At 38.8% G+C, this 23,000-nt stretch overlaps 1 protein-coding gene across 2 annotated transcripts in view; it reads right to left on the bottom strand.

Moving 5' to 3' along the window:
• The window catches only part of ROBO4 (roundabout guidance receptor 4), a 122,053-nt gene extending 113,009 nt beyond the window's left edge, over nt 1-9,044 (bottom strand). For both annotated transcript variants that reach the window (XM_063437173.1, XM_063437174.1), the window contains exon 1: nt 8,658-9,044. In XM_063437173.1, coding sequence (XP_063293243.1) covers nt 8,658-8,835 — 178 coding nt within the window. In that variant the 5' untranslated portion in view covers nt 8,836-9,044. The remainder of the gene's footprint in view (nt 1-8,657) is intronic.
• Nucleotides 9,045-23,000: the final 13,956 nt, after the last annotated feature.

Below are 23,000 nucleotides of genomic sequence, written 5' to 3'. Positions count from 1 at the left end.
CATGTACATCAATATTTAATTTATTTATTAATGCCTTAGTTTTAATTCATTTGTTAATTTTATTTTTCTATATTTGACAGTAGGCTGTAACGAAAACCCGTGCAGCAGGACTATCTATTTATGTTCATTCAGTAAAATTTTCTATTGATTATGGATTGGACTATATACTCTATTTATTCCAATTAAACTGCACATTTCCATTGATTGTGAAGTTAGACATCGAAAATGGCAGATCAAGCGCATGGGGCTGCATGTTAGCAGAGGTTTTTCTTCCCCTATTTCCTATTTTCCGTTATTACAGTTGACTACGCAAAGTGATATGGAACTGTAATGCGGTCGAGACCTCTCTGGAACTACTTTAGCCGTGCCTCTCCCTGAAAATAATGCACACCTTAGAACGTTCATCAACCAATCAGATTCAAGCATTCAACAGCCCTGTAGTATAATGTTATTGCAATCTGTCTATCATGAAATAGAAATTAACCCAGCTGGGAGTGTTTCTATTTTTCAGAATTTATACTTATATCATTTACTGTTTATATATTTCGGCTAATTTTGATTCAGTTTGGGCTGGAAAAGTGGTTATTGTTCTTTGTGGCTTGAACTATCCTAAATCATTAGTCATCAGTGGATGGAAAGTAAATTAATATCAACTCTGTGTAATGACATAAAAAAAAAAAAATATATCATTTTATTTTTTAAAGACAATTGTCCTTTTTTTACTCAGTTCTTGCAAAACAGGACACAGACGTCATATTCCTCAGTCTCTTCCCAGAACGTCTAGTAGTAAAAAATATCCAGCAGGAAATCAAAGTACAATGGACAGAAAATCAATCAATGACTTATTGTTTTTTTTTTTTTTTTAAATAGTTGTCACTAGTGATGTCACGTACTGTTCGCCAGGAAACGTTCGCCAGCGAACATAGCTTGTTCGTGGCGAACGCGGTGGGCGAACATATGCGATGGTCGGTCCGCCCCCTATTCGTCATGGAGGTGGGAGGGTCTGGGAGGGAGGGTCTGCTGCTGATTGGATGGAATGTGTCTGCTGACTGTGAGGTACAGGGTCAAAGTTTACTAAATGATGATGAATAGGGGGCGAACCGACCACCGCATATGTTCGCCCGCCGCGTTCGCCACGAACAAGCTATGTTCACCGGCGAACGGTTCCTGGCGAACAGTTCGGGACATCACTAGTCACCTGTTCCAGTTCTGACAGATTCAGTGCTTTAATAGCAGTTATCAGGATTTATTCTATAAACTATTCCATTCTTTGGAGATGAGATAGAAATAGCATCCTTGAAACCTAATTAACCATATTATTTTGCCATCAGACAATTTCTTAACCCTTCAACTTGCATATATCGGCTGTTTAATTGCTAATTTTAAAGCTCTCTGCCAGGGCTCCATTTTCTTATTTTTTATTATTATTATTATTATTATTATTATTATTATTATTATTATTATCATTATTATACAGTTATTGCAATATTGGTGTGAACTTAGAAAGGGAGTGCAGAGAGTTGAGACAATGTATTGGTTGTGTAAAAGTTGGCTACTTGTTTGTAGTTAGTTGTCCAATGTAGCTAGCCCCCTCCAGTGCTATAGCATTGCAGACTGCTCCACCTACAGAACATCCTTGCATGTTGCAACAACTGCCAGAAAGTGACAGTAAAGATCAGATTATTTTTACATAGTTACATAGCTGAAAAGAGACTTGCGTCCATCAAGTTCAGCCTTCCTCACATCTGTTTTTGCTGTTAATCTAAAAAAACCTTTCCTTTGCCTTAGACGAAATCTTCTTTCTTCCAGTCTAAACGCATGACCTCATGTCCTATGTAAAGTCCGGTTTGTGAATAGATTTCCACACAATGGTTTGTAAAGGCCCCGAATATATTTGTATAATGTTATCATATCCACCCTCAGGCGACGTTTTTCTAAACTAAAGTTTTTTATTTACTAAATTTGTTATTGGTGTAAGAGAACTCAACTGTATGTAGGCATTAATCAATCAAACGTTGCAGTTTATATTCTGGTAACGTTTTAAGAAGTTATGTTAATACAAGGTTTTAAGAAGTTATATTCCCACAACTGACATTTTAATTAAAAAAAACAGTAATTAGACCATTTTTTTCTTAAATCTATTTTTGTCACACTTCTGTATGTGAAATCTGGTATTTTTCGCCTTTGTCTAATATGTCAGGACCCGCTTTTCTAACGAAAACACATTTGTTAGTGAAAGGTTTGATGTAGTAGTTAGATCTGATCTGCTTCACATAGAAGGTGGGAGTTGTAATATGGAGCGACACTCCACTGCCCAAATACAAAATAAGTAAAAAAACACTGTTTAGTAAATAGACCCCAAATGAAAACATGCATGAATTTAATTATGCATTTTTTAATGGATTAAATCTATAAATAGCTTGCAAATGCTGCAGTTTCTTGTCTGCAGCCTTTGCAAACCCTCCCCTTCTAACCCCACCCAGACCTTCTGTCCAATCACAGACTTCCCAATGCAGCTCAATGAAAAGTCTTTGCAAGGCAGGTTGGTGGGCAATTGCTGCTTCTTGTCTTTATCTCCACTGAGCTAACCAAACCAGGAAGTAACAGGACTGGTTGTCTGATTGACAGTCAGGGGTGTGTAACACAGTGCATTTATGCAAGTGATAACTGTGCACACATAAGACATTTCAGCATGCTGGTGTGTTCTTTTAACACTGGTGTTTGGACATTATCAACTCTCTGTATATGTAGGGAGATAAAACAATGAGTTGAGGGTATTTGTCAAGGTAAAACTGGAGAAATTCTGTTAAAAGTGTTGAATATTAGGAATCGGCATGAAAACCAATCTAATATATAATCTAATTGATCACAAAACTGATAAATAAGGCTCTATCTTCCAGGTATGACTGGAATTCATGGCACAAAGTCATATTTCTGGACTGTATGGGCTAACATGGTCTCAATTTACACCGATGGCCACATGGCCGGTTGTTTTGTGGCAGTCAGAGGAAGAAGCTGTATAAATTCTCTATAAACCAACCATCGACACACGCACAAAGGAAAAAAAATTAAATTTCATTAAATGCAACTTTTAAAAAATGAGTGAAAATTTGATGACAGTTATCTTTTAATGAGGTAATCTAAATTTTCCGAGTCCCTAATGATAAATCCATCCAACTTGGGGAATGGAGGCTGATGCCGCTTCCTGAGTGGGCTGAGGGGTTATTTATTATAGGGATTGCTGAATGATTATAGTTATTATTAACATTTATAAATCACCAACATATTTTGTCGCGGTGTACAAAGGAATTAGTGTTATTTTGTTATTATGAATCAAAACTAATGATGACTGCTGTTCTGTATGACATTTCACAAAATTAGGTTCAATTAGATTCAAAGACTAAGCTGAAAATCTAAATCCTAATGTTAACTAACTATACGTCCGCCCCACTTTACGGACATATCAGTGGGATAGGGAGTACAGCCTCATTGACCTCTATTTAATACCATTTTATAACCAGATCCTAGATCACTCTGGATCCTAATTCCATATCTGAGTCACTTAATGATGACAGAGACACCAATCCCAGCATGCATGATTCTTCACTCGTCCCCTACGTTGACTAGTTTTCATAATGCTTACAGAGAGAATAGGATCAACAAAGTGTGAGACTGACAGAAAACGATTTACCTTCCTAAGCATTATAGAGACTGTTGTTCAATCAGAGACCCTCGATCAAACAGAGACCCTCGATCAGAGACCCTTGATCAAACAGAGACCCTCGATCAGAGACCCTTGATCAAACAGAGACCCTTGATCAAACAGAGACCCTTGTTTGAACAGAGAACATCTATCGAACAGAGACCCTTGTTCAATACGAGAGATCGATCAAAAAGAGATCATCCATCGTACAGAGATCATTGTTCGATAAGAGACCATTGATTGAACAGAGACCCTCAATCAAATAGCAAATAGAGACCATTACAGAGACCCTTGTTCAATCAGAGACCCTTAATCAAACAGAGACCCTTGTCTGAACAGAGAACACCTATCGAACAGAGACCCTCGTTTGTTACGAGAGATCGATCAAACAGAGAGCATTGTTCGATCAGAGACTATCAGTTGAACAGAGATCGTCTAGGGAACAGAGATCATCTATTGAACAGAGACCCTCGTTCGATAAGAGACCATCGATTATACAGAGATTATTGTTCGATAAGAGATCATCGATCAAATAGAGACCATCGATAGAACAGAGACCCTCGATCAAATAGAGACCATCAATGAAACTTTGAGAGGCAGAGTAATTCATCCTTATAGCCCCTGGTCATTGTGAAGGCCTGCATCCTTGGGCCATGAACTTGGTTGCTCCGGTGTGAGGCCGAGTTCTTCCCTTACAGGGGACAGCGTTGGATCCCGGTGGACTTTGCCGCCTGCCACATCAGATCCTCTGCATCGGTGGCTGATGCATTGGGAGTACCTTCCTATTGATCTTCAGCCCATGTGGGCCCATCATGGAAGGCTGCCATACTGCTGTGGAAGGAGTGCCCAAACAGCCCGGCCAGCAGCCCCACTGGATCCCAGGTAAAAAATCCACCAAGTTCTCCAAAAGGTTGGGAGGTTGGGTGGATTTAAATGCAATAAAAAAATAGTCTGTGAGTGTTGGGGGGGTTGGGGGAATGTGTGTGTGTATGTATGTCTGTCAGTGTGTGTGTATGTCTGTCATTGTGTGTGTATGTCTGTTAGTGTGTCTGTGTGTCAGTAAGTCTGTGTGTGTATATTTGTGAGTGTGTCTGTCAGTGAATGTGTGTATATCTGTCAGTATGTGTCTGTGAGTGTCTGTGAGTGAGTGAGTGTATGTCTGTCAGTGTGTGTGCTTATGTCTAAATGATTGTGTTTGTCTGTGAGTGTGTGTGTGTGTGAGTGAGTGAGTGTGTGTCTGTCAGTGAATGTGTGTTTATGTCTAAATGATTGTGTTTGTCTGTGAGTGTGTGTGTGTGTGTGTGTGTGTGTGTCTGTGAGGGAGCCTGTGTGTCTGAGTGATTGTGTGTGTCTGTGAGTGAGTGTGTCTGTCAGTGAATGTGTGTGTGTGTGTCTGTTTGATTGTGTATGCCTATCAATGTGTGTATGTCAGTGAGTGTGTGAATATCTGTCAGTGATTGTGTGTGTCTGTCAGCGTGTGTCTGTGAGTGAGTCAGTGATTGTGTGTGTCTGTCAGATTGTGTCAAATCAGTGAGTGTGTATGTCAGTGTATCTGAGAGTGTGTCTTCTGTCAGTCAAAGTGTATGTTAGTCTTTAACAGGAAGAGGTGTGGTCTTGACAGGTGCCCGAGTTCTGTCATGCCTAATGTGTATGTCAGTGTATCTGAGAGCGTGTTTCTGTCAGTCAGGTGCCCGAATTCCGTCATCCCTAGGGCAGTACAGATCCAAAATACACCACTGAGTACATAGAGTTGTCATTAATGGTAATTTTTCAAGCTGGAGAAAAAGTGATAAGTGGTGTCCCTCAGGGTTCTGTTTTGGGACCGCTTTCTATTTTTATATATTTTAGGCTTTAAAAGCCATGTTTCAGTATTTGCACAAAACTAGGTAAGGTGATACAATGTGAGAAGGATATTACTTTGCCGCAGAGGGATTTCGATAGTTTTGGGGACTGGGCACTTAAATGGCAGATGAAATTCAATGTAGAAAAATGCAAACTTATACGCTTTGGGGTAAAGAATGCACAGGCAGCTTACACCCTAAATGAATGTGAATTAGGCATAACAACACATTAGAAGGATATGGGAATTGCTATAGACAAACTAGGCAACAATATGCAATGTCAATCTGCAGTTGCTAAGACCAGTAAGGTTTTGTCATGTATAAATAGGGGCATTAATGCTCTGGATAAAAATATAATTTTGCCTCTTTATAAATCACTGGTTAGACCACACATTGAATATGCTGTACGAATTTTGGGCACCTGTTCTAGAGAAGGATATCATGGCACTAGAAAAGGTGCAGAGATGAGCTACAAAATTAATAAAAGGAACGGAGCATTTTAGCTATATAGAAAGGTTAACAAATGTAAATCTTTTTTTAGTTTGGAAAAATGCGCCTCAGAGGGAATATGATAACATTATACAAATATATCCGGGCCAATACAAACTATTGTCTGTAAATCTATTCATAAACAGGAATATGAATAGGACACAAGTTTACGCCATTAGACTGGAAAAAAGGAGATTTAGTCTAAGGCAAAGGAAATGTTTTGCCTTTTTTTAACAGTAAGAACAATAAGGATGTGGAATTCTGTGCCTGAAGAGGTGGTTTTATCAGAGTCTTTACAGATGTTTAAACAGCAATTGGTACTTACAAAAACATAACATACAGGGATATAATTTCTAATTAGTGGGGTAATAGCTTCTTGATCCAAGGAGATATCTGACTGCCATTCTGTGATCAAGAAGAATTTTATTTCCTAGTTTGTAGCAAAATTGGAAGTGCTTCAGATTGGATTTTTTTCCCTTTCTTTTAGATCAACAGAAAAAACGTGAACTTGATGGACACATGTCTCTTTTCAGTTATTTAACTATGTAACTCTCCGGGTCAATTCTGTTCTCCGTTTTACTATTTACTAACTTTAGTGAATATTCCTGATAGTTTATGGAAAATGTTTTATTAGGATTTTCACAGCAGCTGCTGAGATATGTGAAAGGTTGGACATGATGGAGAAAGGTTTACTGGAAATATTGTATTACTGTGTGAACACTTGCCAAGGCATCCAACAAAAATACTAATAGTGTGAAAAATGCACACACATACACAAAAACATGCACAGACACACACATACACAGACACAGACACATGTACAGACACACGCAAACACATGTCCAAACACACACATGCACAAGCACATGAAAGGACACAAACACATTAAAAACATAAACACATTCAAAAACATACACAGACACACACAAACACATGCACAGGCACAGACATTCACAAACACAGACACAAACACCTGCACAGACACACACAAACACATGCACAGGCACAGACATTCACAAACACAGACACAAACACCTGCACAGACACACACAAACACATGTGCCGACACACATATACACAAACACATGCAAAGACACACTCATGCACAGACACACACATATTTAAAGACCGGAATTTAGGACAAAGCTTTTGAGCGATCGCACCCAGCATTATTTCATTTTTCAAATAACACAATTTTACTGTGATTCACAAGAACTGCAATTGTTGCATACTTTATTACAGACCATAAACCTTATATGTTCAAAATTTGATCATATCCTGGAGAATCTATTTCTTTAAGGACAGTTTTTCAGCTGTTTCACAATAAGCAGAAAAGAGAAATCTAATGATTTATTTTACGTGTAAAAGAAATGATTTACTGTGTATTATAAACCTCTGATATTACACCGATTCGTATACTATTTTTTGGAAGAAAGCACATAAATGTTTGTGGTTTTCATTTTCCTCCACTGTCAGTTCTTAGAAACGTTATAAAAGCTACTAATGCTTCGCAAAAAAAATCACTTTTCTGTTATGTTCTTGCTGTCAATTTATTGAAGCAATCTTTGTAATATTCCTCTTGAATTGCCTTTTCTATACCGTACTGTCTATTTTCCCTGATTGTACAGTGCTGAGGAATATGCTGGCGTTTTATTAAGCAGTAATAATAATAATAATAATAATAATAATATTACATAGGATCAAATATTTGGGAAAACTCCAAAACAAAAGCAATGGCTAACTGAAATTGTTAGGACATTAAGAGAGAGCTCTGGCTGAAACAGAATGCTTGCTTCGTTATAAAAAATAAAAAAAGCCAACAACCTGCTTTGTTAATCTATTACATTGACAAGAAAAGTGTTGGATTGATCATATTATAACTTTATTTATACTATAGAAATATCTCTATAGCAGTGTATACGTGTTTGTGAACAGATATTCACATATGTTGTAAAAACATTTATAGTTTTGTGTAGATACATGTTATTGTATTTGAATATGTAAAGCTATATATGTATGTAGCCGTTTAATGTGTATATATATATATCTTATATTTTTTTATGGCTGTATCTACTAATCTATGTAGCAATATAAAGATATTTACGCGGCCGCATAGAAATTCGCAAGTGTGTGTGAGTGTATATGGGCATATTCGGGTGTGTGTGTACAAATTAAGGTAGGTGTGTATACATATTATGGTAGGTATGTGTGTACATATCAAGGTGTGTGTACATAGTAAGGTAAGTGTGTGTGCTTCTATATTATTATATCAGTATGAGTAATAATGTAAATATAGCTCTGTTATTTTATATACTGTTTTTATTATAGCACAGAGTTTTCTAAAGAACACATGCCTGCACTGTGTAAAAGTATTTTAAAAGCAATTTGTGTAGTTATTATTGCAAATTCATAGATAACCCACTTCTTGCGTTAGATCAACCAATTCTCTCAAATCAATAACTTCTATTGGCTTGAACCTTAGAACAGAAAGAGCTACGCTAATAGTCTCACTAAGTCCCCCTGTGAAAATTCTATAGAACGATCGTATTCTAAACATATATTTAAAACCCGTCTTTTAAGTCAGACGCCCAACAAGTGAGAATGCTGGCTGTTCTGGTACTTACCTCTCACGCGGTGTCGTCTGCGAGACCCCTGATGGTGGAGATGCCTTGTCTGCCTGTAAGAATGTCCTGTGCCGTGTCCTTCGGATTTTACTGGTTGGTCGCACTGACAATAGTTCACCTGTGAACACCATCCCAAGGGAAGCGCAGCAAAGACGGCCATGAAAACAAGAAAAAACATCTTTTCCTAATAATACAAATCAGGTCTCAGGTAATAATGTTCTCAACAAGATTCTCAAATTATAAAGACAGGTCCTCGTCTTCTCACGGGGACCTTCTCCCTTTCTGTCCGGCCACAGTTAAATTATAGAGAATTTGTTATTAAGAAAGTTCCATTGCTTTTGTGCTTTTTTCATTCTCTCCTTCCTCCTCCTTTTTCTTCTTCATGAAGTTGAGGAACAATGGTTTAGAAAAGCATGCAGACCCCATGCTGTGAGTTGGTCTGAGAAGACAGGACCCCTCTCTCTCCGGCAGCTATGGCATGCTAAAATACATGGGAGAGACATGACAACAACACGGACACCAACAAATTAGGGAAAATATAAACCATGAGCGAAAACTGCACTTTGTCAAGTTCTCACAAAATGTGGTAATTGTACATTATTTAACGTGGAGTTTTTTTTGGCCATCCTTTAGTGCCTTTGACATTTTACTAAAATCTTATGGAAATGCGATTTTCAACATTTGTCTAGAAGATTGACTGCATAAAAGAAGAGCCAAGACGCTTAACTAAAGGCTGTTTCCAAACAAAATTGATTGTCCTTTGATAGTGTTTAAAGCATGTCGACTGAGCCTTTGTCAGTTTGGTCAAAAAATGAGAATCTTGACGCGAGCTTAAGACATTTTCATTTGTCAAAAAGGGGACAATGTCCCTTTAAGTTTCACAATTACATTTATTGCTATAAGTTGCAATTATTTGCTGGGGTCTCCACAGTTGAGAAACATTCTGCTCTCTTTGATGGATTTTTTTAGCCTCTTGTTTTGGGCTCTGTGTAGCACTTCTTTCATTCCAAGAAAACGACAAACATAATTAGCCGCAGGAAATTTGTACCTCACAGTTTTTGGAGGGCGTCCCATTTATCATCCTAAATACTGGGACCTGCTCAGGCCTGTGCAAGGTGCCATAGGGACAATTTAAGAAGCAAATGTTGGAAAATGTGGTCTTAAAGATTTAGTTAAAAAGCTTGTTGAGCGTCATTATTATATCAGGATTTGCACAGATATAATAGGTCCAGGGAACCCTACAGTCCTCTCACCTAAACATGCTCTATACTCCCGTTATATAACCACACCCCATCCTCCCGTCATATAACCACACCAAATCCTCCCGTCATATAACCACACCAACCATCTTATAGCCATGCCCCATCCTCCCATCATATAACCATGACCCATCCTCCCATCATATAACCACACCCCATAATCCTGTCATTTAACCACACCAACCGTCATATAACCACGCCCCATCCTCTCGTCATATAACCATACCCCATAATCCTGTCATATAACCACGCCCCATCCTCCCATCATAAAACCACACCCCATCCTCCCATCATATAACAACACCCATCCTCTCATCATATAACCACACCCCATAATCCTGTCATATAACCACACCAACCGTCATATAACCATGCCCCATCCTCTCGTCATATAACCACACCCCATTATCCTGTCATATAACCACACCAACCGTCATATAACCACGCCCCATCCTCCCATCATATAACCATACCCCATAATCCTGTCATATAACCACACCAACCGTCATATAACCACGCCCCATCCTCCCATCATATAACCACACCCCATAATCATGTCATATAACCACACCAACCGTCATATAACCACACCCCATATTCCTATCACAATATCCATAAAGGGAAAATAATGATAATAAGGGGGCAATAACATCAGTAATAGGGGAATAATGATAACAAGGAGGTAAAAATATCAGTAATAGGGAATAATGATAATAATGGGTCAATAATATCAGTAATGAGGTAATAATGATAATAAGGGGGCAATATTACCAGTAATGAGGGAATAATGATAATAAGGGGGGCAATAATATCAGTAATAGAGAATAATGATAGTACAGGGGTGTGACGAAAGGGACCTCGCCACTGTTTTTTGGAGGGGACTGATTGCCAGCCTCATGCCTTGGGACTATGGCCCCTGGGAGATTGGGAACTTTAAAAACAGCATTTGGGGCTTATGGACTTCTATTGGACTGTGTATGGGCCTTGTTAAACCTAAACCCCATGGCGATTTTATTCTGTTCGTGGGATCTGAGCGCTGTTTGGAAATATTGAGCGCTCAGATCCAAGCTATCTGGATGAATGTGGGGGTTCTGTTCAGTATGATAGGAATTGATAGGAATGATGTATTTTTATGTTGTTGTTTTTTTACTGTTGTTGTAAATGGAGATATTTTCTGTATGCTGGAGATAATTGGCCTACCACACCCAAGCCATGCTTGCAGTTGGTCAAAAGGGGATTTCCAACTAACTTTTGAACCACTGGACCAATTTGTATGATTTTGACATATGTTCGTATTTGGAGTATGCTGATTTTGAAGTGTAAGTTTTATGTAAATGTGAAGTATACTTTTAAAGTTATGAATATTGTGTAAAATTGTGTATTTTCCTGCCTGTGATAATTACGTTAGCCCATTGTGTTCAGTAATTATATCACAGGCAGAGGGGATGATTTTGTATGTAATTGCTGGGAGTGTCTGAGTGTTTTGTACATATTGATTGGTTGTTCTGCAAAACCCTGTGGGCAGTACTATGTGTGTAAAATGTGCATAAAAGCAGAGTGTTTGATTAAAAGCTTCAGTTCTACTTCACCCTCAATTTGGAGTGCCGTCTCTTATTGGGGGAATATGCTACAAGGGATTGCTATGCTCTGAATATTCCCTTGCTATAATCACTCCTAATCTCTTTTAAGAGCTTGTTCCTGCTTCGAACTGAAGGAAGAAAGGTTCGGCCTGCGGGGGTTGTGGTGTCGGCTAGAGTGCTGGAGTCCTCAAGAAGCGCTAGGAGCATCCTTCAACTGAGGTACCCAGTCGGGGTGCCAGGCGATCCGTTACAAGGAGTAATTATATCAGTAATGAGGGAATAATGATAATAAGGAGTAATAATATCAGTAATGAGGGAATAACGATATTAAGGGGGCAATAAAAGTAATGAGGGAATCATGATAATAAGGGGGCAATAATATCAATAATGAGGGAATAATGATAATAAGGAGTAATAATATCAGTAATGAGAGAATAATGATAATAACGGGGGGCAATAATACCAGTAATGGGGGAAAAACGATAATAAGGAGGCAATAATACCAGTCATTGGGGAATAATAACGATAATAAGGGGGCATTAATACCAGTAATGGGGGAATAACGACAATAAGGGGGCAATAATACCAGTAATGGTGGAATAATGATAATAAGGGGGCAATAATATCAATAATGAGGGAATAATGATAATAAGGGGGCAATAATATCAATAATAAGGGACTAATGATATTAAGGAGGTAATAATACCAGTAATGGGGGAAAAACGATAATAAGGAGGCAATAATACCAGTAATTGGGGAATAATAACGATAATAAGGGGACATTAATACCAGTAATGGGAGAATAACGATAATAAGGGGGCAATAATACCAGTAATGGGGGGAATAATGATAATAAGGGGGCAATAATATCAATAATGAGGGAATAATGATAATAAGGAGGTAATAATATCAGTAATGAGAGAATAATGATAATAACGGGGCAATAATACCAGTAATGGGGGAAAAACGATAATAAGGAGGCAATAATACCAGTAATTGGGGAATAATAACGATAATAAGGGGACATTAATACCAGTAATGGGAGAATAACGATAATAAGGGGGCAATAATACCAGTAATTTTGGAATAACGATAATAAGGGGGCAAAGATATCAGCAATGGGGGAATAAGGATAATAAGGGGACAAAGATATCAGCAATGGGGGAATAACGATAATAAAGGGGCAAAGATATCAGCAATGGGGGAATAATGATAATAAGGGGGCAAAGATATCAGCAATGGGGGAATAACGATAATAAGAGGGCAAATATATCAGTAATGGGGGAATAACGATAAAAAGGGGACAAAGATATCAGCAATGGGGGAATAACGATAATAAGGGGGCAAAGATATCAGTAATGGGGGAATAACGATAATAAGGGGCAAAGATATCAGCAATGGGGGAATAACGATAATAAGGGGGCAAAGATATCAGTAATGGGGGAATAACGATAATAAGGGGGCAAAGATATCAGCAATGGGGGAATAACGATAATAAGGGGGCAAAGATATCACTAATAGGGGAATAACGATAATAAGGGGGCAAAGATATCACTAATAGGGGAATAACGATAAAAAGGGGACAAAGATATCAGCAATGGGGTAATAATGATAATAAGGGGGCAAAGATATCAGCAATGGGGGAATAACGATAATAAGGGGACAAAGATATCAGCAATGGGGGAATAACGATAATAAGGGGACAAAGATATCAGCAATGGGGGAATAACGATAATAAGGGGACAAAGATATCAGCAATGGGGGAATAACGATAAAAAGGGGACAAAGATATCAGCAATGGGGGAATAACGATAAAAAGGGGACAAAGATATCAGCAATGGGGGAATAACGATAATAAGGGGGCAAAGATATCAGTAATTGGGGAATAACGATAATAAGGGGACAAAGATATCAGCAATGGGGGAATAACGATAATAAGGGGGCAAAGATATCACTAATAGGGGAATAACGATAATAAGGGGGCAAAGATATCACTAATAGGGGAATAACGATAAAAAGGGGACAAAGATATCAGCAATGGGGTAATAATGATAATAAGGGGGCAAAGATATCAGCAATGGGGGAATAACGATAATAAGGGGACAAAGATATCAGCAATGGGGGAATAACGATAATAAGGGGACAAAGATATCAGCAATGGGGGAATAACGATAATAAGGGGACAAAGATATCAGCAATGGGGGAATAACGATAAAAAGGGGACAAAGATATCAGCAATGGGGGAATAACGATAAAAAGGGGACAAAGATATCAGCAATGGGGGAATAACGATAATAAGGGGGCAAAGATATCAGTAATGGGGGAATAACGATAATAAGGGGACAAAGATATCAGTAATGGGGGAATAACGATAATAAGGGGGCAAAGATATCAGTAATGGGGTAATAATGATAATAAGGGGGCAAAGATATCAGTAATGGGGGAATAACGATAATAAGGGGACAAAGATATCAGTAATGGGGGAATAACGATAATAAGGGGGCAAAGATATCAGTAATGGGGGAATAACGATAATAAGGGGGCAAAGATATCAGCAATGGGGGAATAACGATAATAAGGGGACAAAGATATCAGCAATGGGGGAATAACGATAATAAGGGGGCAAAGATATCAGCAATGGGGGAATAACGATAATAAGGGGGCAAAGATATCAGCAATGGGGGAATAACGATAATAAGGGGACAAAGATATCAGCAATGGGGGAATAACGATAATAAGGGGACAAAGATATCAGCAATGGGGGAATAACGATAAAAAGGGGACAAAGATATCAGCAATGGGGGAATAACGATAAAAAGGGGACAAAGATATCAGCAATGGGGGAATAACGATAATAAGGGGGCAAAGATATCAGTAATGGGGGAATAACGATAATAAGGGGACAAAGATATCAGTAATGGGGGAATAACGATAATAAGGGGGCAAAGATATCAGTAATGGGGTAATAATGATAATAAGGGGGCAAAGATATCAGTAATGGGGGAATAACGATAATAAGGGGACAAAGATATCAGTAATGGGGGAATAACGATAATAAGGGGGCAAAGATATCAGTAATGGGGGAATAACGATAATAAGGGGGCAAAGATATCAGCAATGGGGGAATAACGATAATAAGGGGACAAAGATATCAGCAATGGGGGAATAACGATAATAAGGGGGCAAAGATATCAGCAATGGGGGAATAACGATAATAAGGGGGCAAAGATATCAGTAATGGGGGAATAACGATAATAAGGGAACAAAGATATCAGCAATGGGGGAATAACGATAATAAGGGGACAAAGATATCAGCAATGGGGGAATAACGATAATAAGGGGGCAAAGATATCAGCAATGGGGGAATAACGATAATAAGGGGGCAAAGATATCAGCAATGGGGGAATAACGATAATAAGGGGGCAAAGATATCAGCAATGGGGGAATAACGATAATAAGGGGGCAAAGATATCAGTAATGGGGGAATAACGATAATAAGGGGGCAAAGATATCAGCAATGGGGGAATAACGATAATAAGGGGACAAAGATATCAGCAATGGGGGAATAACGATAATAAGGGGACAAAGATATCAGCAATGGGGGAATAACGATAATAAGGGGGCAAAGATATCAGCAATGGGGGAATAACGATAATAAGGGGGCAAAGATATCAGTAATGGGGGAATAACGATAATAAGGGGGCAAAGATATCAGTAATGGGGGAATAACGATAATAAGGGGGCAAAGATATCAGCAATGGGGGAATAATGATAATAAGGGGACAAAGATATCAGCAATGGGGGAATAACGATAATAAGGGGGCAAAGATATCACTAATGGGGGAATAACGATAATAAGGGGGCAAAGATATCACTAATAGGGGAATAACGATAAAAAGGGGGCAAAGATATCAGCAATGGGGGAATAACGATAATAAGGGGACAAAGATATCAGCAATGGGGGAATAACGATAATAAGGGGACAAAGATATCAGCAATGGGGGAATAACGATAATAAGGGGACAAAGATATCAGCAATGGGGGAATAACGATAATAAGGGGGCAAAGATATCAGCAATGGGGGAATAACGATAATAAGGGGGCAAAGATATCAGTAATGGGGGAATAACAATAATAAGGGGGCAAAGATATCAGCAATGGGGGAATAAGGATAATAAGGGGGCAAAGATATCAGCAATGGGGGAATAACGATAATAAGGGGGCAAAGATATCAGCAATGGGGTAATAATGATAATAAGGGGGCAAAGATATCAGCAATGGGGGAATAACGATAATAAGGGGGCAAAGATATCAGCAATGGGGGAATAACGATAATAAGGGGGCAAAGATATCACTAATAGGGGAATAACGATAATAAGGGGACAAAGATATCAGTAATGGGGTAATAACGATAATAAGGGAACAAAGATATCAGCAATGGGGGAATAAGGATAATAAGGGGGCAAAGATATCAGTAATGGGGGAATAACGATAATAAGGGAACAAAGATATCAGCAATGGGGGAATAAGGATAATAAGGGGACAAAGATATCAGCAATGGGGGAATAACGATAATAAGGGGGCAAATATATCAGCAATGGGGGAATAACGATAATAAGGGGGCAAAGATATCAGCAATGGGGAAATAACGATAATAAGGGGGCAAATATATCAGCAATGGGGGAATAACGATAATAAGGGGGCAAAGATATCAGTAATGGGGGAATAACGATAATAAGGGGGCAAAGATATCAGCAATGGGGGAATAACGATAATAAGGGGGCAAAGATATCAGTAATGGGGGAATAACAATAATAAGGGGGCAAAGATATCAGCAATGGGGGAATAAGGATAATAAGGGGACAAAGATATCAGTAATGGGGGAATAACGATAATAAGGGGGCAAAGATATCAGCAATGGGGGAATAACGATAATAAGGGGGCAAAGATATCAGCAATGGGAGAATAACGATAATAAGGGGACAAAGATATCAGCAATGGGGGAATAACGATAATAAGGGGGCAAAGATATCAGCAATGGGGGAATAACGATAATAAGGGGGCAAAGATATCAGCAATGGGGGAATAACGATAATAAGGGGGCAAAGATATCAGTAATGGGGGAATAACGATAATAAGTGGGCAAAGATATCAGTAATGGGGGAATATCGATAATAAGGGGACAAAGATATCAGTAATGGGGGAATAACGATAATAAGGGGGCAAAGATATCAGTAATGGGGGAATAACGATAATAAGGGGGCAAAGATATCAGTAATGGGGGAATAACGATAATAAGGGGGCAAAGATATCAGCAATGGGGGAATAACGATAATAAGGGGGCAAAGATATCAGCAATGGGGGAATAAGGAATACATGGATTTGTATTGTAAGAAAGCAGATGAATTTTCCAGTATTCCTAAAATGCTTCATAGTGTTTTTCTGAAGATAATTTAATCAAATCACCCCACGGTTTTCACTCAGTGTGCAGTTTTACTCTGTGACCGTGCTATTGGAGACAGGGATGGTTTGAGTGTATTAAACATGTCTTCTGCTTGTGACACACATGACCCTGCCCTTTGATGTTAATGAAATCGTCCCATTAATTCACTCTCGGAGTGGGGGTGATTCTCATAGGAAGCAGTCTATTGTGTTAAACAAACACGTAGGAAATGACTAATTTTAACCCTTTCAATGCAGCACATGACCTGTTCCATAGTTACAATATCATCGGTTCCTCCAAACAGAATATATTTATACCAAACATATTCTGACAATAATAAAAATTTCATCTTTTGCGGCGAAACTATTGTGTCGCGGTCACAATGGCCCACTTTGAAAACTTGAAATTCTCTTTTGGTCCATTCACAAGCAAGATGTTCTAGCTAGGTAAATAAAAGATTTTAATGACAAGGGTCCCTCTCTCCACCTGTACACTGGTACGTAAGTGGGGGCAAATAAAATGATATCAAACCAGAATCCCCAGGAATTCAAGAATTGTATACCAAGTACGTCTCAGGGAACATACCCTTTTCCTTCATCCTGCGAAATGAGTTGGTTCCTTTACCAGTAGAAGGGGATGCAATGCTTTCATCTTGTGGAAAGAGATACAAAGTTCCCTCATTTTGAGGAAGGGGTACAGGGTTCATGTATGTGATGGTACAATCCGTTACTCAGTCAAGCATTCCCTTCTTCCCATAAAATAAAATCACCAAGTAATCCACAGAGTAATAAATCGCTGATATCCCCAAATAATCCACACATGAGCCAAAGCTTAATGCTGGAACAAGACTGACTTTTAATGACACACACTCTGCTTTTATGCAATTCTCCCATGCAAGAGAGACGCCCACATACAATTATACATTATCCAATCACACAATGGTTACATCCCCCAGATTCCCTCCCCTTAGCCTGAGAGATAACCCAATTATACGTACAGTTTAAAACATAATTTTTACCTAACATTCATAACTCTAAAACCATACATCCGATATTAATAACAGCTACATATTATTAATCAGCACATTCCAAATACAAACATACCCAAAAATCATACGAATCCGTTCAGCCGTTCGGGAGATAGTTATAAGTCACTTTTGACCGACCGCAGGCACCTTTTCCTGCCCAAAACAGTTCCATGGATTTGGGCTGTGCGGTCGGTCTATTTTACACCGTGAAAACGACTAAGTCCCATTTGAACGAGCGTTCGAATCTTTGAACGGGACTTAGTCTCCAGCCGCAGTGTCGAAGAAGGTACGGGTCAGCGGTGTTCGTGCATTTGGGTAGCCGCAAACAGTTCCATAGATTTGGCTGCACACACCGCTGACCGCGTTCGAACAAGTTAAAATGGCCGCCGCCACGTGCTCGTTTGTCGAATGGTGGCCACTTTGACGACTTCGGCACTTCGACAACTTTGACACTTCGACTGCATTCGAAGTGCCAATTTAAAAGTACAAACCGTTCCTCTGGAAGTTAAAGGGCCAGCAGCAGCACAACGAAAATCCATTGTGCCCAAATCTTGTTTGAAAAGGGCAAAACCTCCCAGGGACCATAATCACATGGCAAGAGGCTGGCAAGCAGTCCTCTCCAGGCCCAAGTGGTGAAGGGCACTTCGTCACAATGTATATCTCACTGGCAGAAGTAATGGTGTTCCATCACTCTGTGAGTGTTGGTGTCTGTCATCCTGTGGCAGTGCTTATTGGGTTGCTTCATCTCATGTAAGGGGGCATTGGGTTCCATCACCTATGTAAGTGCGTATCAATCCTGTCTATGAAGTCACTGGGGTTCATCCATCTAGTATTAAGATTTATTATTTCTTCCATTCTGTTTGAAGAGTTATTGGGTTTCTCCACCCTGTATGGAGAGGTATTGGGTACTCCCATTTTGTATGAAGAATTATTGGGTTCTCCCATTTTGTATGAAGAATTATTGGGTTCTCCCATTTTGTATGAAGAGTTATTGGGTTCTCCCATTCTATATGAACAGTCAATAGGTTCTCCCATTCTATATCAAGAGTTATCGGGTTCTCCCATGCTTTATGAAGAGGTATTTAGTTCCTTCATTTAGTATGAACATTTATGGAGTTCTCCCATTTTGTTTGAAGAGTTATTGGGCTCTCCCATCCTGTAAGAAGAATTATTGGGTTTTCCTATTGTATATAAAGGGTTATTGGGTTTTTCCATTCTGTATGAAGAGTTATTGGGTTCTCCCACTCTGTATGAACATTTATTGGGTTCCTCCATCCTGTATGAAGATTTATAGGGTTCACCCATTATGTATGAAGAGTTATTGTGTCCCTGCATCCCGTATGAAGAGTTATTGGGTTCTTCCATTCTGTATGAAGAGTTATTGGGTTCTTCCATTCTGTATGAAGAGTTATTGGGTTCTCCCACTCTGTATGAAAATGTATTGGGTTCCTCCATCCTGTATGAAGATTTATTGGGTTTCTCTATTTTTATGGCATGTGACTCAAATGTAATCAATCATTTATGATCCTAAAGATTGGACAAAATAATTAAGTGATTCTTTAGGGTCGACTCTTCAGTCTGCTACAAAAATAAAGAAACAGTAAGTAGCCAGTCTTGCTTTAACAGGGATTTTGACCTTGTTTTAATATTGTTGGACAAGCTTTCAAATTGAATTAATATTTTAAATAAACTTTTAAAATGATTTAATATATATATTTTTTAAATAGTTAATTTGAATAGCTTTTGATCTATTGATATTTGTATTTATGATATATATTATGATATATTTTTTGGTATTTTAATATTTTAAATTTAAAATGAAATTTAACCAAAAACATTAAAAAACAATTAGAAATCTTTTCCAACAAATTTACATTGATATTAATGCAATATTAATTGTATTCCATCTTTCTAATTATTGTTGGAATACTTCATTTATTGCAAGTTGTTAATTGCGTTTTTTTTTTATATAATTTTAAAGCAATAGATTGTAAGTGAATTGTTTTTTATTATTATTACTATTATTATTATTATTATTTATAAAGCGCCAACAAGTTCTGTAGCGCTGAACAATGTAGTTCCGTAACACTGTACAATTTATTATGGTAAATCTCGACTTTTATTGATGGAATTGTGTTCACACTAGGTTCAGCTGAGAGATAACTTTGACTCAGAGTGATCGTGCTGAGACCTGGAGTTTGCTGTACTTAAAGTGGTTTATACAATGTAATGGAATCCTCAGTTACTTTGGCACTTGGAGTTTGCTGCAGGTCAGCCTCCTTCCCACTGACTATGGGTCCTGGCCTGGAATGGGGTTTTGATGTGGGGAGAGAAGTACATGTAGGGCATTTGGACTGCTTCTTCCTCCCCCCCCCACTCCCCTCCATCCCGGTTTGGGTTTGCAAGGTTGGGATGTCCTTGATTTAAAAGGAGATTTTTTCAGGCTTGTAATGACTCTCCATTGCCCTCTGTTGGTGAACCTGGAAAATGCATTGATTTGTATAATCACATTATGCAAATTAGGAAAGTGCAAAAAACTGACCAGTTGCATCTGTGTAGTTCTATAGTTTGAAAAGTTGTGATTGTATTATATATGTGATGTAGTTTTATGATGTTTGTTTTTCAAGTTTTGTATGTTTGTTTATATTTTTATGGTTTTTCACCACATGCTTAAGGACAAGCCGGCAAAGGCTAGTCCTTGTTAAAAAGAAAAAAAAAAAGAAAAGAAAAAGTATAGTGTGTTAGTTCCATCTGGAACTTTGTGTCCTTATTGGTTTATTTGGGGATTCCAGTAACAGAGTCTTCGGTCCTATTGGCTTGCTGTCTGGTCCCTGTAGCCTGGGACAAGTTTTCAGAGTGCGGGTGCTCTGTCACCTACAGAAATTACTTTTTTTCCCCTGATACAGTCTTCATTTATAATGACGTTTACATGGGATCATTATTGTTTATAAATTATCTTTATTTATATATACATATATTTTATTTGTGTTTAATTGGCACATGTTACATTTTTTTATTGCTGACTGCAGAGCAGTTTGGAGGAAAGTTAGTGAGATATTTATTAAGGTAATTGGTGGTAGATTAGGTGCTTTGCAGTTGCATGGATATGCCTGCGAGAAACTTTAAAAAGGCGAGAGATTGGTTTATATTATACACAGGAGTCACATCCAGAGTGAGTTTGGAATCAGCCAGAATAGGAAGTACAGGCTTAGTACATCAAATACTTGTAATTAATACAAACATGGCACCTTAAAATCCCTACTCCGTACAGACAGAAACAGGGAAAAATAAAACAATTTGCTTCAAGTGCCGATAAAGACTGACAACCAGAAACAATTATAGAAAATCTTTAGACTGTTCATCTAAGGAGAAAAGCGGTAATTGCCTTTTAATGCATTAATCCAAAGCCGTGTTCCATTTTATCTCTGTCAGGCGCCATTATCCTCATATCTCTTAAGATCTTAATAAATCCCAGCAGAGTGCGCCAGGTCGAGGGACAAACAGAGATAAAATAAGAGCTTTGTTCCAATCCTCTCTGACAGTATTTATAGATCACGGATCCCCATGTAAATAATTTAAATTGTTCAGAAATCCATTATCCTCACCTCAGACTGTGAGAACAAGGATTCCTATATTATCTTATGTTGCAATTGCATCGAAGACCTTTATTTGCTCGAGATCTGGTTCTGGATTCCACAACTAGAGAAGCATTTGTATCCGGTAACTGAATTTCAACTTACAGATGATGTCTAAAATAAATTATTCAAATACTACAGATTTATAGAATCCAGCACCATCTGTCCTACAGAATAACTCAATGGGGATTATTTTTCAAGAGCAATTCTCAGAAAAAAGTGACAGACTCAAAAGTGAGTCCGTCAGAAGGAACGTGCAACACATTTCCATGGTGATAGCTCCACTTAGAACAATGCTCCCTAACTGAGAATATCTAGAAGTCAGTTTTTTGCCCAGAAAGAGTTGTCTCAGTTGTCAGCTTGTTGTTTCAAGAATATAACCAAATGCTATTTGTGATAATCTAATTCCTGATTATTTAGCAGAGCTGTAGCGGAGAGGTAGTATAATCCACAGTATCTCTGCTGGGTAACAGGAACAGCATAAAATCCAGACAAATAAATACAGCATACAATAATCCTGGTAGCGTTGTAAGAATCCTTCCTTCCCAAGAACTAGACGACACATAGGCTGGGAGTTAACTGAGCTTTTAATCACAGGTCACAGTATTTATGGGATTCCCCATGCAAGAGGTTTCCCTACTGACATTACAGGGGTTGTACAGTAGGGGACTACATGGGGAACTGAACAACCTGGACATTTCTCCCATCATGCACTGCTGTACGAGAGGGATACTCCCACTAGAATATACAGTTAAAGGGAATCTCCAGTGCCAGGAAAACGATCCGTTTTCCTGGCACTGGAGGGTCCCTCTCCCTCCCACCCCCCAATCCCTGGTTATTGAAGGGGTGAAAACCCCTTCAGTCACTTACCTGAGGCAGCGGCGATGTCCCTCGCCGCTGTCTCCTCCTCCGCGACGCTCCTCCTCTCCATTGCGTCGGCCGGTGGGCGAGACTGATCCCGCCCACCGGCCGAGGAGACCTAATGCGCATGCGCGGCAATGCCGCGCATGCTTATTAGGTCTCCCCATAGGAAAGCATTGAAAACTAATTTCAATGCTTTCCTATGGGGATTTGAGCGACGCTGGAGGTCCTCACACAGCGTGAGGATGTCCAGCGACGCTCTAGCACAGGTTTCCTGTGCTATAGAGCAGGAAGTGACCTCTAGTGGCTGTCTAGTAGACAGCCACTAGAGGTGGAGTTAACCCTGACAGGTAATTATTGCAGTTTATAAAAAACTGCAATAATTACAGTTGCAGGGTTAAGAGTAGTGGGAGTTGGCAACCAGACCACTCCAATGGGCAGAAGTGGTCTGGGTGCCTGGAGTGTCCCTTTAAGTAGATTATCCCTCCGTGCAGCAGAACTGACATTTTACATTAAAACACATAACTTTTATAATATT

Source organism: Pelobates fuscus, chromosome 11 (genome assembly GCF_036172605.1).
Source record: "Pelobates fuscus isolate aPelFus1 chromosome 11, aPelFus1.pri, whole genome shotgun sequence".
NCBI lineage: Eukaryota > Metazoa > Chordata > Amphibia > Anura > Pelobatidae > Pelobates > Pelobates fuscus.
The sequence above is the reverse complement of the archived record's forward strand: the minus strand, read 5'-3'. Positions and strand labels throughout refer to the sequence as shown.